We start from the raw sequence: 20,809 nt of genomic DNA, 5'->3' as shown, positions 1-20,809 counted from the left end.
GTGTCCTGTTCCCCATGAAGCAAAGACGATTTAATGTTATGATTGTCATTTTTCAACAGAAGTATCTATGTAGTGTTACAGATGTAAAACACCTCAATTAAAGGCTGCTTTCTCCTTCAGCAGGTGCAAGGAACGATTTTTCCTGCTCCAAATTTTAACCCTATTATGGATGCCCAGTTGCTAGGAGGAGCCCTACAGGGAATTAGTAAGTATCTTGACTGATTCTAACACATCTTTTTTTTTCAGAAAGCTCTCATAAAATAACAAGCATTAGGCAAAATAAAAACTCATAAAACTAGAAATGTCACCACGTATCTGTTGATTCTTCAAGGTATCAAAATAAGACACACTGGTGATGTCCAAATAAATAATGTATTTGCATTTACAGGAACTAAGAGGTGATTAAGATTAATCTAAAATCTATACCAACACTTATAGTAATGAATGCTTTCCTTGAGACAATAAGAAAAAGAAAACAGAATTCTGTGTTATGCACTACAGTGGAGGGCAACAAAGGAAAGGTTTTTAATTGTAACTTCAACAATTAACTATTACCAGGGACTGTTAAGTCTTTTAATCAGTCATCAAGAAATAAAAATAAATGGAGTAGAATGTTTAAAGAATTTATTATCTTTCACTCAGGAGCAATTTTTGCTTTCAGTCTATCTAAAAAAAAAATTTTTTTGTCCACCAAAGCATTTTTATCTGTTCAGATTTTTGTGTTTTCCTGTTGAACATTGTTGGTATTGCTGAGGGTCAGAATATTGATGTATTTTTTTTTACTATCTAAAACATTTTCCTCACATTAAAACTGTTGTCTGTATCAAATTTTTTATACCCCTTGGGCTTTTCATGAAACTGTACAGCACCAAATCTTGCATTCTGTTTTCAGTTTCTTTAATGGAAATGTGAGGACTCAGACTTAATATCAAATGAACCAAAATGGGTATTATTGATCAAGAGGAATCTGATGTATCTTTTTGATTAAGTTGGCTACAGATGAAAAGTTTTAAGCATTTTGCTAGACTTCAAACAGTACCTTTAATGCAACATTGCTAACACAACAACACAGAGATGATTCTCTTCATTTAATACTGTAAATACTAGTGCATTAACCTTACTTTTAATTTACTTATCAAAGTACATGGAACAAAGTTCTAACTTCAAGGACAATCAGCAAAATACAAAGTTCAGCTTCAGAGGAGTTTAAGTCTCCATAACCTTTACAGGCACTGACACCCCTGACCCTGAATCTTGCACACGACATTCATTCTTGTGAGAAGGTTCAGTCACATACGTTGTCCCACTGATACCAGTGGAATTACACAAATGAATAAAGTTATTCAGGTTTTTAAATATTTCCTGAATCCTTCTTAGTTTTTACTGTAGAGACTGGATAAGGTGTACAGATTCCTAGTGATAATTATTTTCTGAAAAGTAAAAAGAAATCCTTATGCACAGAGTTTCAGTAATACATCCATTTTGTGAGTTCGATAGAAAAGAATCAGACTGATGTTAAATCAGTGTCACGCTAAAAAGCTGGTGTAATTGTGGCGAGATAATCCAGAAGAAAGAGAACTAAACCTATATAATGAGCAAATACAGACTTCCTCTGCCAACTTAAAAAAAATCAATATCCAGTTACATTTGTGCCAAAATGGAACCTGTCAGTTGCAGATCATATAAAATCTGTCTAACAAAGCTGTAATAGGTACAGAATGTGTATCTGTAACATATGCCTATATAACAAAGACTCGTAGAAACATGAGAGACTACGCTACTCCATTCAGATGTTAGCTGATCCCCATGCTTTCTAGCCTAATTCATCTTTGCTGCAAGTGTGATAAAGTCAATTGATTTACACTTGGAGATACATTTATGCTGGTGTCATGGTTTAGCCCCAGTCGGCAACCAAGCACCACACAGCTGCTCGCTCACTCTCCTCCCCAGTGGGATGGGGGAGAGAATCGGAAGAGCAAAAGTAAGAAAACTTGTGGGTTGAGATAAGAACAGTTTAATAATTGAAATAAAATATAATAATAATAGTAATAGTAATGAAAAGGAAAACCACAAGAGGGAGAGAGAGGAAAAAAACCAAGAAAAACAAGTGATGCAACCGCTCACCACCCACCAACTGACAATCAGCCAGTCCCCGAGCAGCGATCGCTACTCCCCGGCCAACTCCTCCCAGTTTCTATACTGAGCATGACATCGTATGGGATGGAATAGCCCTTTGGCCAGTTGGGGTCAGCTGTCCTGGCTGTGCCCCCTCCCAGCTTCTTGTGCACCCGGCAGAGCATGGAAAGACGAAAAGTCCTTGACTTAATATAAACACTGCTTAGCAACAACTAAAACATTACTCAACTAACGTTGTGTAACTCAACATTACTCAATTAATGTTGTGTTATCAACATTACTCTTGTACTAAATCCAAAGCACAGCACTGTATCAGCTACTAGACAGAAAATTAACTCTATCCCAGCCACAACCAGGACAGCTGGAAGGTCATTAAAATGCTGAGCCATCTAAAATTACCAAGAGCCATCTTTTGGGATGGAAAAAAATACAAAAATTATAAAATCATTTTCAAAATATGTTAATCATTATCTTCTATTTCATAAGCAGTGAATACTGATTCATTATAGAAGTTTAGCAGTATGCTTTAGCTATCAAGCAAAAGATCATAGGTAACCTTCAATAAAATGCCCTTGGAAATTGGTTAAAATATTTTTTTAAACTTCGTAACTTATTTTGTAAAGTTCCTCTGAAAATATCTATCATTCAGTTTTTCAACAAATGGTCTGATCATAATTTGTCATCCTCATAAAAGAGATCCCTAATCCTGAAATGACAATTTAATCAATATCAACAGAGCATACAAGTATGACTTCCCAGGCTCAGTCACAAATTCTGCTAGTGTGCCTAGTTATGAATAGATGAAAGCCTCTATCTGCTTTATTGACGTTTTCAAATCCATTGAGCTTGAGAGATGGTGATGCATCTGATAATAACAGACTACTTCACTTTTTGCTGGTATTACACCAGCAAGTGAAAGGTACATAAGCATGGTAAATATAACTGATGTTGGTAAATACCAGTGGGATATTAATAGTTTGATCTATTTTTTTTCAAGAATTTAGGCTAATGTTCTTGAACAAAACATGAACAATCACAAATGTAAGTAAACAACTACACTTTCTTCATTTAGAGTCTGTGTCATGTTTCCTTTACAGGTTGTGAAAAAGATGTGTTGATTGATATCCTAACACAGCGTTGCAATTCACAGCGGCTTATGATTGCCGAGGCGTACAGAGACATGTATGGCAGGGTACGACAGAGCCATTTTGTACTTTCATTACTTCTGTCTCTCCGTCCCCAGTGTGGTTGGTCAGCCCTTCTCTCAGGTCAGTCACTGGAACCAAAAGCCTGGCAGACAGCTGGCTGGCACCAACAGATTGGCACACAACTTCGCTCATGTAACTATTGATATCTCTGATGGTTTCAAATTGTCATTTCTATAGCAGTAAAAGTAGGTCTGCCACACACAAGTTAAAAAAAAAAGGACATGGAAAGCTGCTGCTTCTATAGTTCATTCTCCTCCTCTATTGACCAAACCAGAATTTCTGGACAGACTTACTTCTTCCTCTATGTGCTTTTGGGGGTTTTTGCATTACTTTTTTCAAGTTTTTGGAATACATAATAAAATAGTATTGTTAAATAGTATAGGTTGAAATACCAAAGAAAAACACCATACCAACAATTACAGGTAGTTGTATCTTATTCAACACTGATTAATGTTCTCATCTCAAGCACTGACATTCTCAGACCTCGTACCATGTAATCCCATCTATATACTAAGCACAATACTAATCTGAGTGGCTTAATCTGAAATTTGTGATTCTTTGAAAGGTGTTTCAAAAATTTTAAGACATAAGAAGTTAGCTTTTTTAAAAATGCATTTTATCAATATTTACTGTACATAACAATATAATTTTTGTTATATGAGTTCTTAAACATACACAGAGATAGATATCCTCATTCTATTTCCAGACCTACTATTGCTAACCAAATGACTTTGGAAAAGTTGCAATGTCTGCATTTTCCTCAGTTACCCCAGCTACATAAGGGCGAAAAAAATAGCAACACACTTTGTAAAATCTCTGACATCTACTGATGAAAAGTGCTGTATGAAACTAGATACTACTGGAAAGCTAAAGAAAAATACTGTGATTAAATTGACCAGATGTGCCCTTCCCCTAATCGAAGCCAGCCAAACATTTTAAATAAAATCCAGTTTTCTTCTTTTCCTGAAGCCTGAAAACCTAACGGCTCACTGGAACATGCCTTGAAGGTCAGTGCATGCTTGCCATTGAATCGATCAGTGTGAATGAGGACAGTGAGCTTGCAGAAATCCCACCACACAGCCATCAGCCTTAATTAGAGTTAACTAGGAATGGTTCATCCAAAAACTCCCCATTAACTGCTGATGTGGTAGTCTGTTACCTACCAGTCTGTTAACAGCTAGTACTATGTATTTTCTTCTTTGTGTAGCTGAGCAGTTTTCCAGAAACAGCCTTTGGGCCACATGTATACCAAAATACCTCAAAACTCTTGACCTCTAAATATGCTGGAACATCCCCTTACTCTCCTAGAACTGGGGGGAAGACAGGAGATGGATTTAATCAGTGTAGTGGGTTGATTTGGTGGTGTTACTCACCTATAGGAGATCACTGGCTTTATTTGGACTGTTATAAAAATTCAAACGCACAGTATTTGTGATATTTTAGATGCAGCCTTGAATGGATGAGTATGTTTTAAACAGACCATAAAAGAACAATAACTGAATCACAGGTATCCTTACCTTCCAAAGACTGTGACAATGATTGAAATCAGTAGATCCGAATGATTGTTTTTCTATTATGAGGTCTTTATTAGGTTACCATTACCTTTACACATGCAAACCACACAAGTTCAGTGTTTATCTATGCAATGTTCCTCACTGAGTTTTAGTTTTACTTATAGAAAACTAAAGCATGTCAAGCTACCCAAAGGTGCCTGTGATAGTAAAGCACCTAAGCCCATTCTTTACAAGTCTTCATTTATCTCCTTAATCACTGGGCAGTGCTCCTTCTCTACTCTGTCCATAGCAGCTGGCTGGGTTTTTTTAACCTTTTCTCTAGAGTGTTTCAACTGGACTTATCATTTTAACAAGGGAAAACATTTAAAACCTCTGTATCATTTTTAATCTTTGATTTCTGCCCTCTGGTACATGAAGATGACCTAGAGATAACACTAATGATATGTCAATAAAGAACTGCCAAATGTCCTTCAGGAACGGAGTTATGATTTACCATATTTAGTATTCAAAGAGAATAATTATTGACTTGCTCACCACTGATCTATTTGGATTTTCTTTTCAAATCCAAAATAAAAATATAAACAAATAAATAAATCCCTATGGAACCACACCACCTTTAAATTTACACCTGTCAGCCATACTCAGTCAACCTGAAGTGCTATAAAGCCAGTGGCCACAGGCCTAAAGATCTAGAAGAACTAAAAAAGCCAAAGAAAACCTCAGATGTAATTTTTAAGAATTTCAATCTCTAAAACTATGAATAATAATAGAAGGGAAAGGCAAGCAAACTATTTTTATATTCCAGCAATGGGCTACAGAAAATTCTGAAACTCATGGAACGTCTTGCATATACACCCACAATTTTAATTTAAATGAACCTGTTAAGCACTGGGTATACTTTATAGCACAAGATATATCAAGATACTCTTGACGGCTTTCCAAAAAAAACCCAACTAGTTCTACTTTTGCCATGTGGAAACAGGGGTCAGTACAATTTAGCTCTAACCTAGTTCAGAGATGAAACAACTGCTGATTTTTTTTTTGTCTCATTTGTGATAGCAGATATACTGAAATGGCTAATCTGGTTCATGCTCCATGCAGTTTATTTGATAGATCCCTCAAAAGTTTGCTACCTTGGGCAGGAACTGCCAAACAGGATGGGATGCATCTTGCCCTGAATTGCTGCAGTTTATACTTCAGAAGATACTTTAGCACACATCAGTGATAGCATTTCATTGGCTGTAATCTGTATTAATGGATATATTGCATTGGGCAAATGTGCCATTCAGCAGTCCCAGTTTAAGTGTGGTAAACTCTGCAGGACAGAGAAGACAGACAGCTAGGCAGTAACAACTTTAGCCTTCTCAGTTTAATCTATGGTAAATCTGTCAGTCCAATCCTCCACCCTCTTAATTTCAATTCAGTGTGTTCAATATGGTAGCCACTATGCCCATTCATTTGACAAATGTAACGTGTGACACATTAGAAAGAGAAATATGTAAAAAAAGAAAATAAAACCCTGAACTGGCTGCATGATTCATACAGACAAGTTTTAAGATTCCTTCTTACAATTAGCCTTCAAGGATTTCTTATAGCAAAGACGATTAGGAAATTTTAATAATGACAACTTAGAGTTGTCTTTTCTTATTTTTCAATACTTCATTTCCCTTAGTTCTGATTGCAGGAGTAATTTTTAATTGGTATCCATTTGTATTATTAATCCATTTTCCCACAGGCATGTTGTCAGAAGTTAAATGTCTTAATGAATTAATTTCTATTCCATGTGTGATTTAGTGGTTGTCAAATGCATCTAATGTGCATTCACTGAAGACTGCATATGTTTCTTCATCATAAATTTAATTTTTAATGTGTATATGTCCTCCTTCATTGCTACTCTAGCTACTAATTTAATTATATTCAGATATGTATCAAAACCAAAGTACAGGCCTGAAAAAGATGCAGCTCTCAAAAAAGAATAGTTTACACCATGGGAACTGTTTCTGGTACTCCTTTAAATTCAGACTTAGGTCAGAACATGTCCAACAGCTGCCTAGTGATGTACACAAAAAATTTAAAAAAAGAGTGCACAACTATCTTCTTAATCAGAAACAGCAATAGTATAACTAACAAGCTTTTGGCATTCTCAGTGTTTTGAAGGATGCTACTGGGAAAGGGGAGCATGGGGAGGAAACTCTCATCCATTACTCAGCTACCTGGCAAGCGAGTACTGCGACACATGCAGGGGAAGAGGGGAGTTCCTTTTTATTAATCCAGCATCTGTCAGAAGTACTGAATTCAGTTTGCATGTAATATATATTACACATAAATTGAAGCACATAACCTTCCAGTAATCCAAAGCAGATATTTTTATGTACTAAGAGCGATGTGGAAGATTTTTTAAATTATTCACATGGTGACTAACACTGAAAAAAGCACAAGAAATCACCTGTGTTCTATGGGATTTGACTTCCAAAGGTGCTTAGCTCCCACAGATTCGCACAGGGAATATGCCAAGGGAAGCTGCAGATGCTCTGCCATGGTATTCAGGTTTCCAAACCTTTAAGTAGTAGTTGCACCTAAACCCCTGAATTTTCTTCTGTATTCTAATGAACCAAAAATCAACAATCCTATGTGGTCTATTTGCCTGTGTGCCTATTGTCCATACTACCTATACTATTAGAAGCAGCAGGTACTATTTAAAATAATATTTTTCTTACTTAATTTTAGCCAGAATTCATCTGCAACAGTTCATCTTTATTCATTTACAGAGAAAACCACTAATATTTTTTTTAAGCTGTCTTCATAAAGTGTGACTATTGAAATAATCCTGCCTATCCATTTTCTTTTCCTTTTCAAGGATCTGGTAACAGACCTAAAAGAGAATCTCTCTCATCACTTCAAAGAAGTCATGGTTGGCTTGATGTATCCACCTGCCTCCTATGATGCCCATGAGCTCTGGCATGCCTTGAAGGTACTTGACATATTCAGAATTGCTTAGAGTTGCAGTCACTAATTACACTACTGAACATATGTTAAATTGATTTTTTTGACATTTAAAGGGTTGATAAAACTGCTGTAAGTTAGTAGAGTAGAATAGTGTAGTACTACGTAGTACCCTTGGTCATCAGAAATACAGTGCTATATGAAGTTTATTCACTGGTATACTAAAACAAGCATAAATAATATCCTTGTCATGTAACAAATACAACCCATTTAACACCCATGGTAAACTCAGTAAATGAAGAAATATTTATACAGGGAAATGTAAGGCCCTGATCCTGCAAGCATTTATGTATGTTATGAACAAAATTAATTTGAACAACCAGTGCCATGCACTAAGCCTCCACCTCTGAAAAGACCAATACTTCTTTAGCAGAACATGTCTTTACATAAACACTTACAAATTACTCTGTGACAAAGCAATGATCACTCCACTCAAATTGAACTGACTGCACATTTTGAAGAAAACATTTCCTTTTCTTCTCAGGATCTGAGCCTGTACTCCTTAAACAACTGAAGTTTTGAAACAAACAAAAATCTTTTTTCAAAGATCATGTAATTAAATGGTGAAATTCATTCACGCAGGGCATTGTGGAGGCCAAAAGCACAAATCAGTTCATAAAGGACTTCAACAAATTCTTAGAAAACAGGTCCACTGTTGGCTATTGAAATTAATAATCCTTGGCAAATTCCTTCTCAGGAAATTCCTAAATTGCCAATTCCTGGAAGATGGGAAGGCATATCAGAGCTCAACACTGTTTTCCTTTTCTTTCCATGAACATTTCCTACTGTCCACTGTCACAAATAAGACACAGACTATACAACTCTGAGCAAAGTGATCTATCCTACATATTTTGAGTTGAGAATCTCCTAAAAAAAAAAAAAAAAAAAAGAATTAACACTGTTGGCATTAAAAGGATCGTGAAATATCATTGGTAGCACTGGAAGCATGACTTTTATTAAAATTATTGACAAGATTGCCAAAGGGTTTTTTTTTTCTAAATGTGGTTCAAAGTTAAACTTTTTTATAGTATTCTATCTTGATCTGGATTCATACGGCCAAAGTAAAAAACAGGCCATATGTGTCTCCAGGCTCAGGCTCAATGTAATGTTCTCCCATCATCCCAAATACAGAATACTCACCAACACTACACATGTGCATATCAAAAGCAGCATATGCAGCGTATCTTATGTCAATTCAAGTTTATTCATTTAATTCAAAGTTAGTTCAAATCCTGTGGGAAAATACAGTGATTTGCAGCACTGCATATATGGCCATGATGTTTCCTTTAAATACTAAGTTCTACGGTAGACATTACAGACTGCAACATTCCCAATTAAAAAAAAAAAAAAAAAAGATAAGATAGAAGCACGACATAAGAGTTGTGCTCATATCTACTTCAGATTGCCTGAACACTTGCTGGGGATGCATACTCAATCTTTGCGTGTGATTTCTTTCAGCAAATCCTAAATTCTTAGTAAAGCTCTAAAATTCTTCCCATTATGTTTCTGTCAACACTAGTCTTGCTTCATTCCCCACTTGTTAATGCACATGCTGAAATTCAGATTAAGTAGGAATATTTTTGAAATAGAGGTTTCTACTATTAATTTAAAGTCATTTTCTATTTAAACAGGTAGATGATGCAAAAGTACACTCTGCATTGCTCCAGCAGAGACTGCTATTCTTTTGTTACTTCTGATAAGTACAGCATTGCTTTCTTCTAAAAGCTGTGGTTTCTACTAACAATGTCTTTCCATATTTACTTCTTTCCACACAGGGAGTAGACACAGAAGAAAAATGTCTAATAGACATATTAGCCTCAAGATCAAATATGGAGATCTTCCAGATGAAAGAAGCCTACTTAATGCGTAATGTTTTTTACAAGTGCACAGTAGCAGTTGTACTATGTGTGCTCTGGATGTATTAGCATGCATGAAGGAACTGAACTACAAAAATGACTTCTCAATACTAACTGGTTCCCTTCCCCCTCCTCTCCCGTAACTATATAAAAAAGGCTGAAGCAAAATGTTTGAAGTTGAAAATACATCATAGTATTTTTGAGATGTATCGCTGCCTATGACATTTGAAATACCTGGCAGCCATATTTTGGGATTTTCAGAAACTTTTGCACACTTTATTCAAAAAAAGTACATAAGCTGTTTTCCTTCAAAAAGTGCTTACTCAGGCTGGACACTCCACTCACCTGTCTTGATGGGACATTTCCAAGTATCCCACCACCACACAGCAGCAGCAGTGGTGGGGCTGCACCCATGGGTGGGTGGACAGGTGAGCTGGGGCAGTGGCTGAGGCCCCCAGCAGGGGAGAGCCCCCTGGCCGGGCCCAGGCAGACCTGCCAGCCCCATGGCTAGGTCCGTGCAGAACCTGCAAGGGTTACTGTGGAATAATCACCATAGAAAATGGACAAGTATTTGCACCCTATTTATTTATCCTTTATTTGCTAATCTTCATTAGTACTATTCAGAGCATGTTCATTTGTGATTTAGATTATACATTTTTGTTTTAACCCAGAATATAATAATGATCTTCAACAAGATATCGACTCTGAGACTTCAGGTCACTTCAGAGATACGCTCATGAACCTTGCTCAGGTACTGTAAAAGCACGTAGTATGACTTACATTTCTAAAAAATTCATAACTTTTGATAGTATTTGAGAAGTCTTAAATTTTAAGGTGACTGTGGTTAAAGCAGTTCAATAGGTCTACACTTTTAACAAACGAGGGGGGAAAGCAGAAGAGGAAGAGAACTTGAATTCCTTCATCTACTTTGACTTTGACTTTGGCTTTCAGATGGAGGCAAAGGTCAACAGACTATTTTATTGAGTAAGTCCCTGGATATTCAACTGCTGACCCTCTGCTCAATCTGTCTCATCTCAAAAGGAGTCTACTTGCATGTACAAATGAGATTTTCATTTTTAAAGCTCTGTTTTCTCCATTGTTAGAATATATGGTTCATAAGCCAGTCTAGGCATTATGTAAAAATGGAGATATATCCACATTTGACTATGAAAGAAAGTATTAAATAGTTCTATGTTTAAAATATTATGTTCTTTGTGCTACTGCATATGCTAAATCACAGTATGTTTGCATGCAGGCAAACGAATTGTCACTATTACACACCAACTTTTGCAGTTTTACCCATTTGTAGTTTTATGCAACAAAGTTGGTCATCCTTGTCAGATCATGAGTTTCCATTCTCATTGTAGTCACTGTGCTTGTTATCTTAAACATTTTTTGTAAACCAGAGTAACAAATAATGACAAAAGGACTGCCAGGAGATAACAGCATACATAAGGTAAATCTGTATATTTATATATGTGTGTCTGGGAAAAAGTGTTTCTTACTAAGATTTGAAACAGCAGCAGGCTTCACTGAGGTACAGAGATAAAGGGCAGATGTTTCAAATGTAGAAGCTATAAATAGGATTTTTTTTTTCTAATGTTGGATGTTTTTTCCCCCTAATAATGAAAATTCTTCCTTGCTTAAAAATGAAGAGCTACAGGTTAAGCAACCTCACTTCTCATCTTTATTAAAACCATGGGACATGTTTTATTCATCAAAGGAATAAATTTAAAATAAATTATCTGAGAGTACATTATTAGCCCTTATCTTCTTAAATCACAGATATTGATAAAGAGGCTTGAAATCAGCAACTTCTTAGCTAACAAGGTCTAACTGCTATTTTTCTCAAGATAAAGAAAAGTTGCAGGAAATTCCGACTTTACTCAGTTATACTGTATACTTCTGAAGATTGTTACTTGAATCATCCATTTGGATATAATCTTATATTAAAATTCAGTGATGTTTCATTAAAATATATCCATTCTAGTTCTAGTACCATGCAACTTACAGATTATTCTATAGCAACATTTTCAATGCATCCTTTAATGTTTTCTTCAGACAGCCTTTGCTTTAATTTCTATTAAATCTTGGGATTGATGACACACACATCTGGCTACAGATAGACGTAAATGTGCTTCACATATGGAGAGCAAAATATTCAATTGCCATAGTGTGGTATTTACAGTTTTCATGTCCACACTGAGGCAGATTAGAAGTTACAGGTTATACTCCTTCCTAAATAAATTAACAGAGTTACAAATTCAGGCTAACTAATATTCTAGTACGAGACAAACAGATTTTTATTATAATTATCTTTTTTGGGGTATTAATTGAAATATGATAATTTTCTACAATTTAAAAAATAATTATACATATTGTGGGATTCTCCAGCAAAACTATGCCAAGAGTAGTCACTGTTAAATGTTACTGGGAAAAGTGGGCATTTGACTCATGTAGAGTATTATTTAACTTATTTTATTGTTCGCTTCTCTGTCTTTTTTCCCTGTGTTTTCTCTTGTATGTAACTTTATGCAGTCATTCCAGCATAATTTCCTTCAAGTAATTTATCTTGTTACTAGGAATTCCACCATGTGAAATTCTTACAATTTAATTAAAATATAAATTAACGTTTTTAACAGGAAAGACCTACAAATCAGTCATTCTACAAGTTGACAGCCAAGACGTAATTTTAATCCTCCCTTTCACATATAGGGTAAAAGGACTATAAATTTTAAACTAAAGTAAATTGCTTCAAACACGTATCATTAAGGCAGTGATTACATGCAGCTTGAGATTGTTAAGAGTTCTGCAACCAGGCCTGATTTGTATCCTTACAAGACGGTTATGGTTAAAAAAGCAATTCCAGAAGTTGTGTGCTCTTCTCTTTTTCTAACAACTATATAATTCAGATCATAGAGTGTTTACTAAAGCATATCAGCTTGATTTGTGTAACTGAAAAGCTATTAAATGTATGGGAAAATTAGAAGTATTCTTCTGTGGTTTATGTATCAAAGTTGTCAAACAATTTCCTAGTCTTGGATCTTAATTTTAGACAATGATTATAAGCAAGGAAAACCTCTGTTATTTGATGTGCTTGCTCCTACAGTTTGTGCAGGGAGAAAAAAATTGAGAAAACATTCTTCTGGTAATATGTATATTGATAAGAAATAATCAGTGAATGGCAAATGTTACTCTTACCCTTGTTTTCCCCTCATAGTTACATATTACAGTAAGCAATATAACATCCATAATACTGGAAATGGCGGTAGGATAGTAGTGGTAAGGTAAAAGCTTATTTAAAATGGGACTAAAAATGGGATAGGTTTATCCACTTCCCCTATTTTTTCCTCTCACAAGACCATTTGTCATTCCAGAGTTCCTCTACTTAGAGGAAATGAAGACATAACATGACAACTTGAAGATATTTTCAACAGTTGCAAATTCAGCCATTGAATACGCTGATCCAATCTAAAAGCCCATATGTGTTATCTCAAGAAATGAAACGTAGCTTCATATAGAGACAACTTTATATTCCTACAGTCTTTTAGGATTTAACTTTTGAAGAAAATTTATCTTCCCCCCCCCCCAGGGAACAAGGATGGAAGGATATGCAGATCCTTCTACAGCTGCTCAGGATGCAATGGTAAATATAGTCAGATGTGAACTTCTCAAACATAAAAAAAAGAACAAATACAAATTTTGCAAAGTTATTTAGGACTTACTTAAAATCTTTTGCATTTTTTTTCCTTTTTCTGGTATATTAGATCCTATGGGAAGCATGTCAGCAGAAAACAGGCGAACACAAAAACATGCTGCAAATGATTCTCTGCAACAAGAGTTACCAGCAGTTATGGATGGGTAATCCAGAGGTTCAGCTGTTTGAACATAGAGTGGAAAGATAAAATCTGACTTGCTAATAAAACCACGGTTTACATACCAAGAAGCTCAGTGTGCAGCAGGATATTAACCTGAAACCTAAGTGTGAACTGTTGGAGCTCTCAGACTCCCACTGATGTTTAATGGGATTTTGGAAGTAATGCAGAACTGAACTTTGCCTGATGACTACAGACAGCTGTAGATAGAACAGACAGACATCAGGATGCCTAATAACAGACAGAGGAATGCATGACCAAAGAAAGGCATAGGCTATGGCTGCACTGCGTTTACACATAACACAACAGGATGAGGAAGATTTTTCTTAACTATTGTCTTCATTTTTCCTAAGTAACTTTTTGCTATGAGTGGAAACACCTTGGGAGAGGCAGTTCGAGTACTTTCAACAAATGTTTGTATGTGAAAACACATTGTTGTGTTGAAGCTTTTCCATGGAAGTTTCAAAGAAGTTTTTGATGGGGGCACTTCAGGGTCCACGTTCACTCTCTCGTAATGAACATACACACAGAAACATAATGGGACGTTTTTATTTAAAATAGATAATCAGACATAATTACAGATTGCAAGAAAATTATATGAGATCATCCAGATCTTCCACTGTAGAAAAGAAACCTGTTGTATCTGTTTGGTGAGAAGTTTGAGATGTCTTTTGCTTTGCAGTAGGAAAACAGTCTGTTTGCTGACAAGTTTATCACCGTGCAGCCAGCTGTATTTCTTATGCCAACTTCTAACAGTAGCTTAGAACTACTTTGCTGTCATGGATCAACAAATTAATTCTTCTATCATGACTGCTGTAAGGCTGGTGATGATAGGATTAACATAACATAACACGTCAGCTTATGCTCCACTCTCTTTCTGTAACAGAGATTTGAGGGCTCTGCCTGTAATGTAGCCCTCTGTAAGGTTTGTAGTGGGCAGTGAGTTGAAAATTTTCCTCCTTCCCTAAAGGAGTAAGCATGCTCTGTATATTTTTGTGTGTAAGTCTGGATACCTGCATTATCCAGAGTGTCCATGTCTGGATACTGACATGGTATGCACGTCATGCCATGGCTTCTTGTCACAATTTGTGAATCTCTGGCCAGTTTTAGCCAAACTGAGCAAGAAAGTAGTCTTAATGACATGACATTGTTACAAGTTTTGTAAACAGAGGTTGCTAGATAGAGAATTTATTAAAACTTCCAGTGGAGCAGAGGCTTTGGAGTGCATTCATTTTATACTGTATACTAGAGAACTCAGAGAGAGAATGTCCTGGAAGCCAGGTTTCAGGCTACCCATTTAGATTGCCTTACCTGGGGGATATAAACGTAATGAAACACTGAGAATAAATAGGGAAAAAAAAATAAACTCAATAATTATAGTACTGGGGGGAAGCAGGAAAAAAAAAGGCAAGATGATAATTATTAATGAACCAGAATAAAGCAAGATTTTTTTTCCCCCCCAAGTTTTCCAGGAGTTCCAAAATATCTCTGGGCAAGACATAGTAGATGCCATTAACGAATGTTATGATGGATACTTTCAAGAGTTACTGGTTGCAATAGGTAATGTAAAAATATTATTTTATACTAGCAGTAATCTCTTAATAAATATCTAGTATGGTATCTCTGATGCATCAAGAATATTATTTTTCTGATATTTTTTATCCACTTTACTATCTTATATTGTGCAATTAAATTTTCAGAGATAATTAGAAGAGAATATTTGAACTACTTTTCCATGTTTGTGTAAATCTAAAAATGTATATATGCTGCATTAGATTCTGACTGAGCAGAACTAGTATCTGTTCTTCATTTGATAACAAATTTTGTGTGATCAATAACTGCATTACCAACTGATTCTACACATATTAAACAATTGGCAAAGTTTTCAGGACTTGAGTGGTATACAAACAAGTTCCAAGCTTTATGTGCCTTTGTTTTCCACTTATAGAATAAGGATAATAATATTTCTACAAAGATGTCGTGAGCATATTCACTGATATTTAATAAACTCTTCGACGCAACAGTAATGAGTACCCACCCAAAATAAGTACCAGACTTTTAAAATTATAAACATAGTCACGTTTGTGAAAACTGGTAGCTTAATTTTAAGCTGAGTCATGGACAGCACTACCCAGCTTTATATTTCAAGGAGCCCAAAGCCAATAGAACTGATTTTATAATAATCTTATGTTTACCTGTTGCAACTTTTCTCTCCTAGTTCTCTGTGTTCGTGACAAGCCTTCCTACTTTGCTTACAGGCTTTATAATGCAATTCATGTAAGTAGTCTTTCTTCTTCACCATCATAAAAAGTAGCTTCCCTATTTTTTTGTTTTCTTGATTATTCTTAAACAAGTACTTACACATCAGTCCGTTCAATCTTTAAGGTGTGATTGCATGTTTTAAAACTGTTGGTAGCTACATAAATTTCAAAGCAGTAGTGCCTAAGCAGCAGTTAGGATTTAACAGTAACAGTAAAAGGTCAAATATTTAGATTCCTTAAAAAAGCATCTGTCTGGTAACTTCGTAGTTTTTTTTTTTTTAATTTAAAATGTTTCTTTTCTATGGATTGTATCTCCCCCTGCTGTGCAGAACTCAATGTGCATTTTTCTTACTAGCCAATTTTTGTATCTACAGATTTAATAAGTATCACTAAAAATTAAATCATAAATTAGTGTTACATAAAAATAAATGGTCATATTTTCTTGTGGGTATCTATCTATACATGCAGGTTCTTTATCTTTGTGTGTACGTGCTAACACACTAAAACAAAAGAGTGCCAAGAAGAAATGTGGGTAAATGCAAAGAAACACCTACAAATTCTTCCTACTAGAGGTCACTGAAGATATTTTCTTCTGTTTTTCATTCGTTAGTGAAGATAATAAGGCATTATGCTATATAAAAAATAAAGTATAATCTTTTAAGCTTAATCTTTTAAGTGTAATCTTTAGAAGATGGTCATAAAAGCCAGCCACGGGTAAAATGTGAAGTATCATCCTAGAGCAGGAATGGCAAAGATAGGATTCAAGCCAGAATCATCGAACAAAACTATTCAGCAACACTTCAACAGGGCCCCAGTATCCTCCTCCAGACACTGCCACTACTGCTGTCCCCTGTTTCAGCTAAACCAGGAACAGTGGCAGCAAAGAACCAAGGAAAATCCCAGGGGCTGAGAGGAAGAGCCAATATTTTGTCTGAGTGGTCAAAAGAGGATTCTGGCACATGACATGAAAAAGGGTTGCCAAAAGTACCAAGAAATACCAGCTATCAGGAAAACTGATGTTTCTCAAAGGTCCTGTATCAAGACTGCCTTTCAAGTTAAAACCTCATTTCTAATTTTAAGAAATATCACATAGATAGTTTTCTTCTATATTATATTCAGATGATGTATGTGATGCAGGAAAAAGTTTTTCATGATTCAGAATAAGCATTTGTATTTTGTTTTAATTAATATTTTACTCTGTTTTCACAAAGCATTTTAATGAACACAGGTAATTCTCAAAAGAAATGCAAGAATTTAAAATAGTGCCTGTTTTTGCAGCCAAGTTATGTCCCGATTATACCAAAAGCTTTTTATACGTCCATTTATAATACAATATAATAAAACACATCCAGGATTCTAATGCCTGAAATTTAGTTCATAATGCTTTATAAGAAAGACTTTAATCTACCCATCAAACATGTACCAAATTCTCTATACGCATCTTTTTAACATATCTCATTACTTGGTTTTGTGAGAACAAGATTTCAATATCAATGGCTAGTCGATAAAATCACGATTTAGGTTTAAACAATCTGAATTGGTCATCAGTCATCCCAACCCTAAATCTGTTTTGACTACTTTTACTGCCAGTAGATGTCCTCATTCTCCACACGATTACAATATGACACTTTATTTAGAAACAGTTAAAATAAAACACAGTTGAATACAAGCTATGTAAATTCTAAATCAATGGTTAAAAACCTCACTGAATTCGCATTCAGCAGCAATTGTTGTGAAATAGATTATTGGCTTCAGTATAGTTTGAATGGACTCCACGATGACAGTCACAACAGCCACCTACAAACTGAATACCTAAGACCACTGACAAAAGTTCATCAGGTTTTTCTTTTTAAAAGGTTCAGTGCATGATTAAAGCTTGATATGTGGGGAATCTCTGTTGTTCAGTAACATGAATTCTATTATTTGGGCACGTGAAAACTCTGTAGGATAAAACCTTTGAATGCTTAGACTCCTTTAAAATCTAGGATATCTTTATAGGTAGCCTAATTAACTGGTTTATCTATTAAACATTAATATGAGCATATACAGAGAGGCAAACATATATTGTCCAACTGACAGGTTTCCTCTCATCTTCTTTTCTTTTTAGGACTTTGGGTTTCACAATAAAACAGTTACAAGGATTCTCATTGCCAGGAGTGAGATTGACTTGATGAATATACGACAGCGGTACAAAGAGAGATATGGGAAATCACTCTTTCATGACATTAAAGTAAGTTTTTACACACTTTTGCATATATTCAGCACTGGCACCACACAGACTGTGCCAAGCCCTACCAGAAAAATTAAGAGGGTTAATCTCCATTCAATCACTTGGTCAAAAACAAAACAAAACAAAACAAAACCAATGTATAAAAACAATAGTGTATCTTTTCAGTGCCTCAGGCTGACTTCAGTAAGTGAGCCGTGAATTCTCAACTCACTCTCATTCTATGAGATTTTGTTCCTTCCCAATAGCAAGAGGAGGATATAAACAGGGCAGGACAGTGTATTCTGAGGAACAGTTTGCATGAATAGTTTCTACACTAACTGATACCATCTTCTTTCACACTGTCCTGCAAGGTTAGGCTGATACCACTTTCGTGCAAAACTGAGATAAAAATCTGGTTTTATCCTTGCGCTTATCAACCTTCAGAAAAACTGTTCCTCTTGTACTCTTACTCTTAAAACAAAACTCTAACACTGTTTAATTGTACAAAAATTACTCCTGCTAAGACACTTTTTTTATGTTGCTATCGTCCAATTGTAAGATGTGCAGTAACTGTAAGAAATTGCTCATGGCTTTTTGGTATTGAACTTGAGAAGTATTAAAGAGGTTTGATCCAGCCTTTCAAAGGTAGATTGTTTCTAGGTGCCCAAGCAACCAAAGCCCAAGGTTTGTGAAATTAAAAAAATCTTGGCCTAGAATCCTTATGAAAACACTGTAATATTTTACAAAACCTTACAACATCAGTCTAGCCCTTGTTACACACCAAGAGAAGAAAAATTAAGAAAAAATATAGTCACAGAAATTATTTTTTTTCTTGCAGCATTTTGCTTCAGGGCATTATGAGAGTGCTTTACTTGCTATCTGTGCTGGTGATGCTGAAGATTATTAAGGAAGAAGATGAACTTTGAAGGCTGTATAAATCTATTTTAAATAGAAATTGAAGCTACACACAATACACTAAGAGATCCCTATTCTTATAAAAGAACAGAGAAATCAGTGCTATACATTTGCTAATATTAAATCTTCTGTTGGCTGGAACATGGTTTTATCCCTAGTTCTAATTAATATTTCTGTTTCTATGATTAATGTAAATTAATGAAGCAAGTAGTAAAATAACTCCCATGTAAGCATGTTTACCATTTAGTCTCGCAACATCCCAAACATTAGAGAATAGACTCTGGAAGAACCTATTCACTCCCACACTGGAGAGAAGAAATGTTTTGCTTTGTTCACTTTTAGCAGCATGATTTCTTCCTTTAAGTAATTTTTTAATTTTCTTTCCCACTTCTTATACCTCGTATTTTATGCTCTTGAACACTATTGTTTTAGCTACTATCAAACTAAGCATCTGCCCCAGTCTATTATCAGTCACTCACCAAATAGTGCTTTTGTATTCTCTTCCATTTAGCCAACATACTCAATGGCATTTCCCTTTTTCCGTTTGAAATGAAAGAAAAAATTACAATCAAGTACCCCAAAGCATTCTTGATTTAGTGCCATGAACTGGAAACCCCTGGAAGATGAAGCATTAAGTAGCTTTGAGCGGAGAAGTTCCAGGGGATTAAACTGTGAAATTCCATTTGCACCTCTCTCATTTTAATCATTAATTGAATATTGACCTTCAGAGCACTGAGGTATTTCCAGGATGCCCCAGATGGTATAATTCAGAAGCTGACTAGTAGTAGGTAACACTGCACCTCCAAATGAGGCTGAAAGATGCAGTGCTCCTCAGAATACCAGCAAAGGCAGTCTGACAACACCTGGTGACAACTCCTACCGCAATGAGGAAAGGTGGCAGAGCCCGGCCTCGAGTCCTCGTCCCACAGGAAAATGTGACTCCGCTTTTAAATATCCTGAGTCCATTCAGTGCAGCCTATCGATGAGACATTCCAGCCCATGTGTTTGTACCTCCTGTCAGTCTCTTATGTAAGCAGACATAAGTAAGGGAAAATGTGGTAATGTTCACTAAAATAATATCCCTTTGTTTTTCTCCTGCAGCTACAAGGTTTCCAACTTGACACAGGCATTTCAGTTTTTTTTTTTTAAACAGGTACTTTCTGCAAGTATAGCTCAGTATGACTGAATAAAGCACTACTATAAAAACCTAAGTGTTTGCTTTTATGCTGTTTGCACCTGTCCCTTCCTTCAGTCTGTGAAAATAACGTTATTTTCAGTGTATCTTGCCTTTTTGCATATACTGACTTTATGTTACAAATCTATTGATTTACAATAAACTTAAAATTTCAGTTGAGTCTCTCTTGAGTTTGACACATTTCGAAATATTTCAGGTGGATAATGTAATTACTAAGCCAGAACTTTGGAACGAACTGGTCTGGGAGGAAAAATAAACTACGAACAAAAATGAGAATGAGATGAGCACTATCCCAATTTGTCAGCACTAACAAAATCCTCAGCTTAAGTTATACTACGATTTTGCAACTGTAGATGGAGGTAGCTAATAACAGCCGTACCTCAGCACGGTGGAGTTACTTGGCTTTAACTCTGTACACTTGCAGACAGGAATAAGGACACCTCTCTCAACTGCCAACGCCTCGTTCACGCGGTGCTTCCCGAGGCGGCGGCCCCGCGGCCCGCCCGCCCCTGAGCCTGGTCCTCCTCGCAACACGCAGAGCGGGAATTCGGTGCAGAGCCTGTCACAAAATGGCGGCGGCGGCGCTAGGGCCCGGCAGGCGTCCGGGGCGCAGCCGCTCACACGCCGGGCAGGGGGC

At 36.0% G+C, this 20,809-nt stretch overlaps 1 protein-coding gene and 1 long non-coding RNA gene across 2 annotated transcripts in view; one reads left to right on the top strand and one right to left on the bottom strand.

Annotated features, from left to right (window-relative positions):
• LOC142408664 (uncharacterized) overlaps positions 1 to 20,711 on the bottom strand; it is a 61,163-nt gene extending 40,452 nt beyond the window's left edge. Inside the window, exon 1 of the long non-coding RNA XR_012775370.1 lies at positions 20,552 to 20,711. This is a non-coding gene — a long non-coding RNA (uncharacterized LOC142408664). The remainder of the gene's footprint in view (positions 1 to 20,551) is intronic.
• On the top strand, positions 127 to 18,969 carry ANXA10 (annexin A10). Its single transcript, XM_075499244.1, has 11 exons — positions 127 to 205; positions 3,234 to 3,328; positions 7,716 to 7,829; positions 9,637 to 9,727; positions 10,389 to 10,468; positions 13,310 to 13,363; positions 13,485 to 13,578; positions 15,057 to 15,152; positions 15,811 to 15,869; positions 17,961 to 18,083; positions 18,901 to 18,969. The coding sequence occupies exons 1-11, from the start codon at positions 166 to 168 to the stop codon at positions 18,967 to 18,969; spliced, it is 915 nt and encodes a 304-aa protein (XP_075355359.1). The 5' UTR covers positions 127 to 165.
• Positions 20,712 to 20,809: the final 98 nt, after the last annotated feature.

The sequence above is a fragment of the Mycteria americana genome, chromosome 4 (assembly GCF_035582795.1).
Source record: "Mycteria americana isolate JAX WOST 10 ecotype Jacksonville Zoo and Gardens chromosome 4, USCA_MyAme_1.0, whole genome shotgun sequence".
NCBI lineage: Eukaryota > Metazoa > Chordata > Aves > Ciconiiformes > Ciconiidae > Mycteria > Mycteria americana.
Note: the sequence above shows the minus strand (reverse complement) of the source record. Positions and strands in the feature narration are given on the sequence as shown.

What these genes read in the sequence shown, in the direction of transcription:
- ANXA10 (XM_075499244.1), top strand. Translation starts at nt 166, where the DNA reads ATGGATGCCCAGTTGCTAGGAGGAGCCCTACAGGGAATTA. An exon ending in GAAAGAAGCCTACTTAATGC is followed by an intron (nt 9,728 to 10,388) that starts GTAATGTTTTTT and finishes GTTTTAACCCAG; the next exon opens with AATATAATAATGATCTTCAA. An exon ending in GGCTTTATAATGCAATTCAT is followed by an intron (nt 15,870 to 17,960) that starts GTAAGTAGTCTT and finishes TTTTCTTTTTAG; the next exon opens with GACTTTGGGTTTCACAATAA.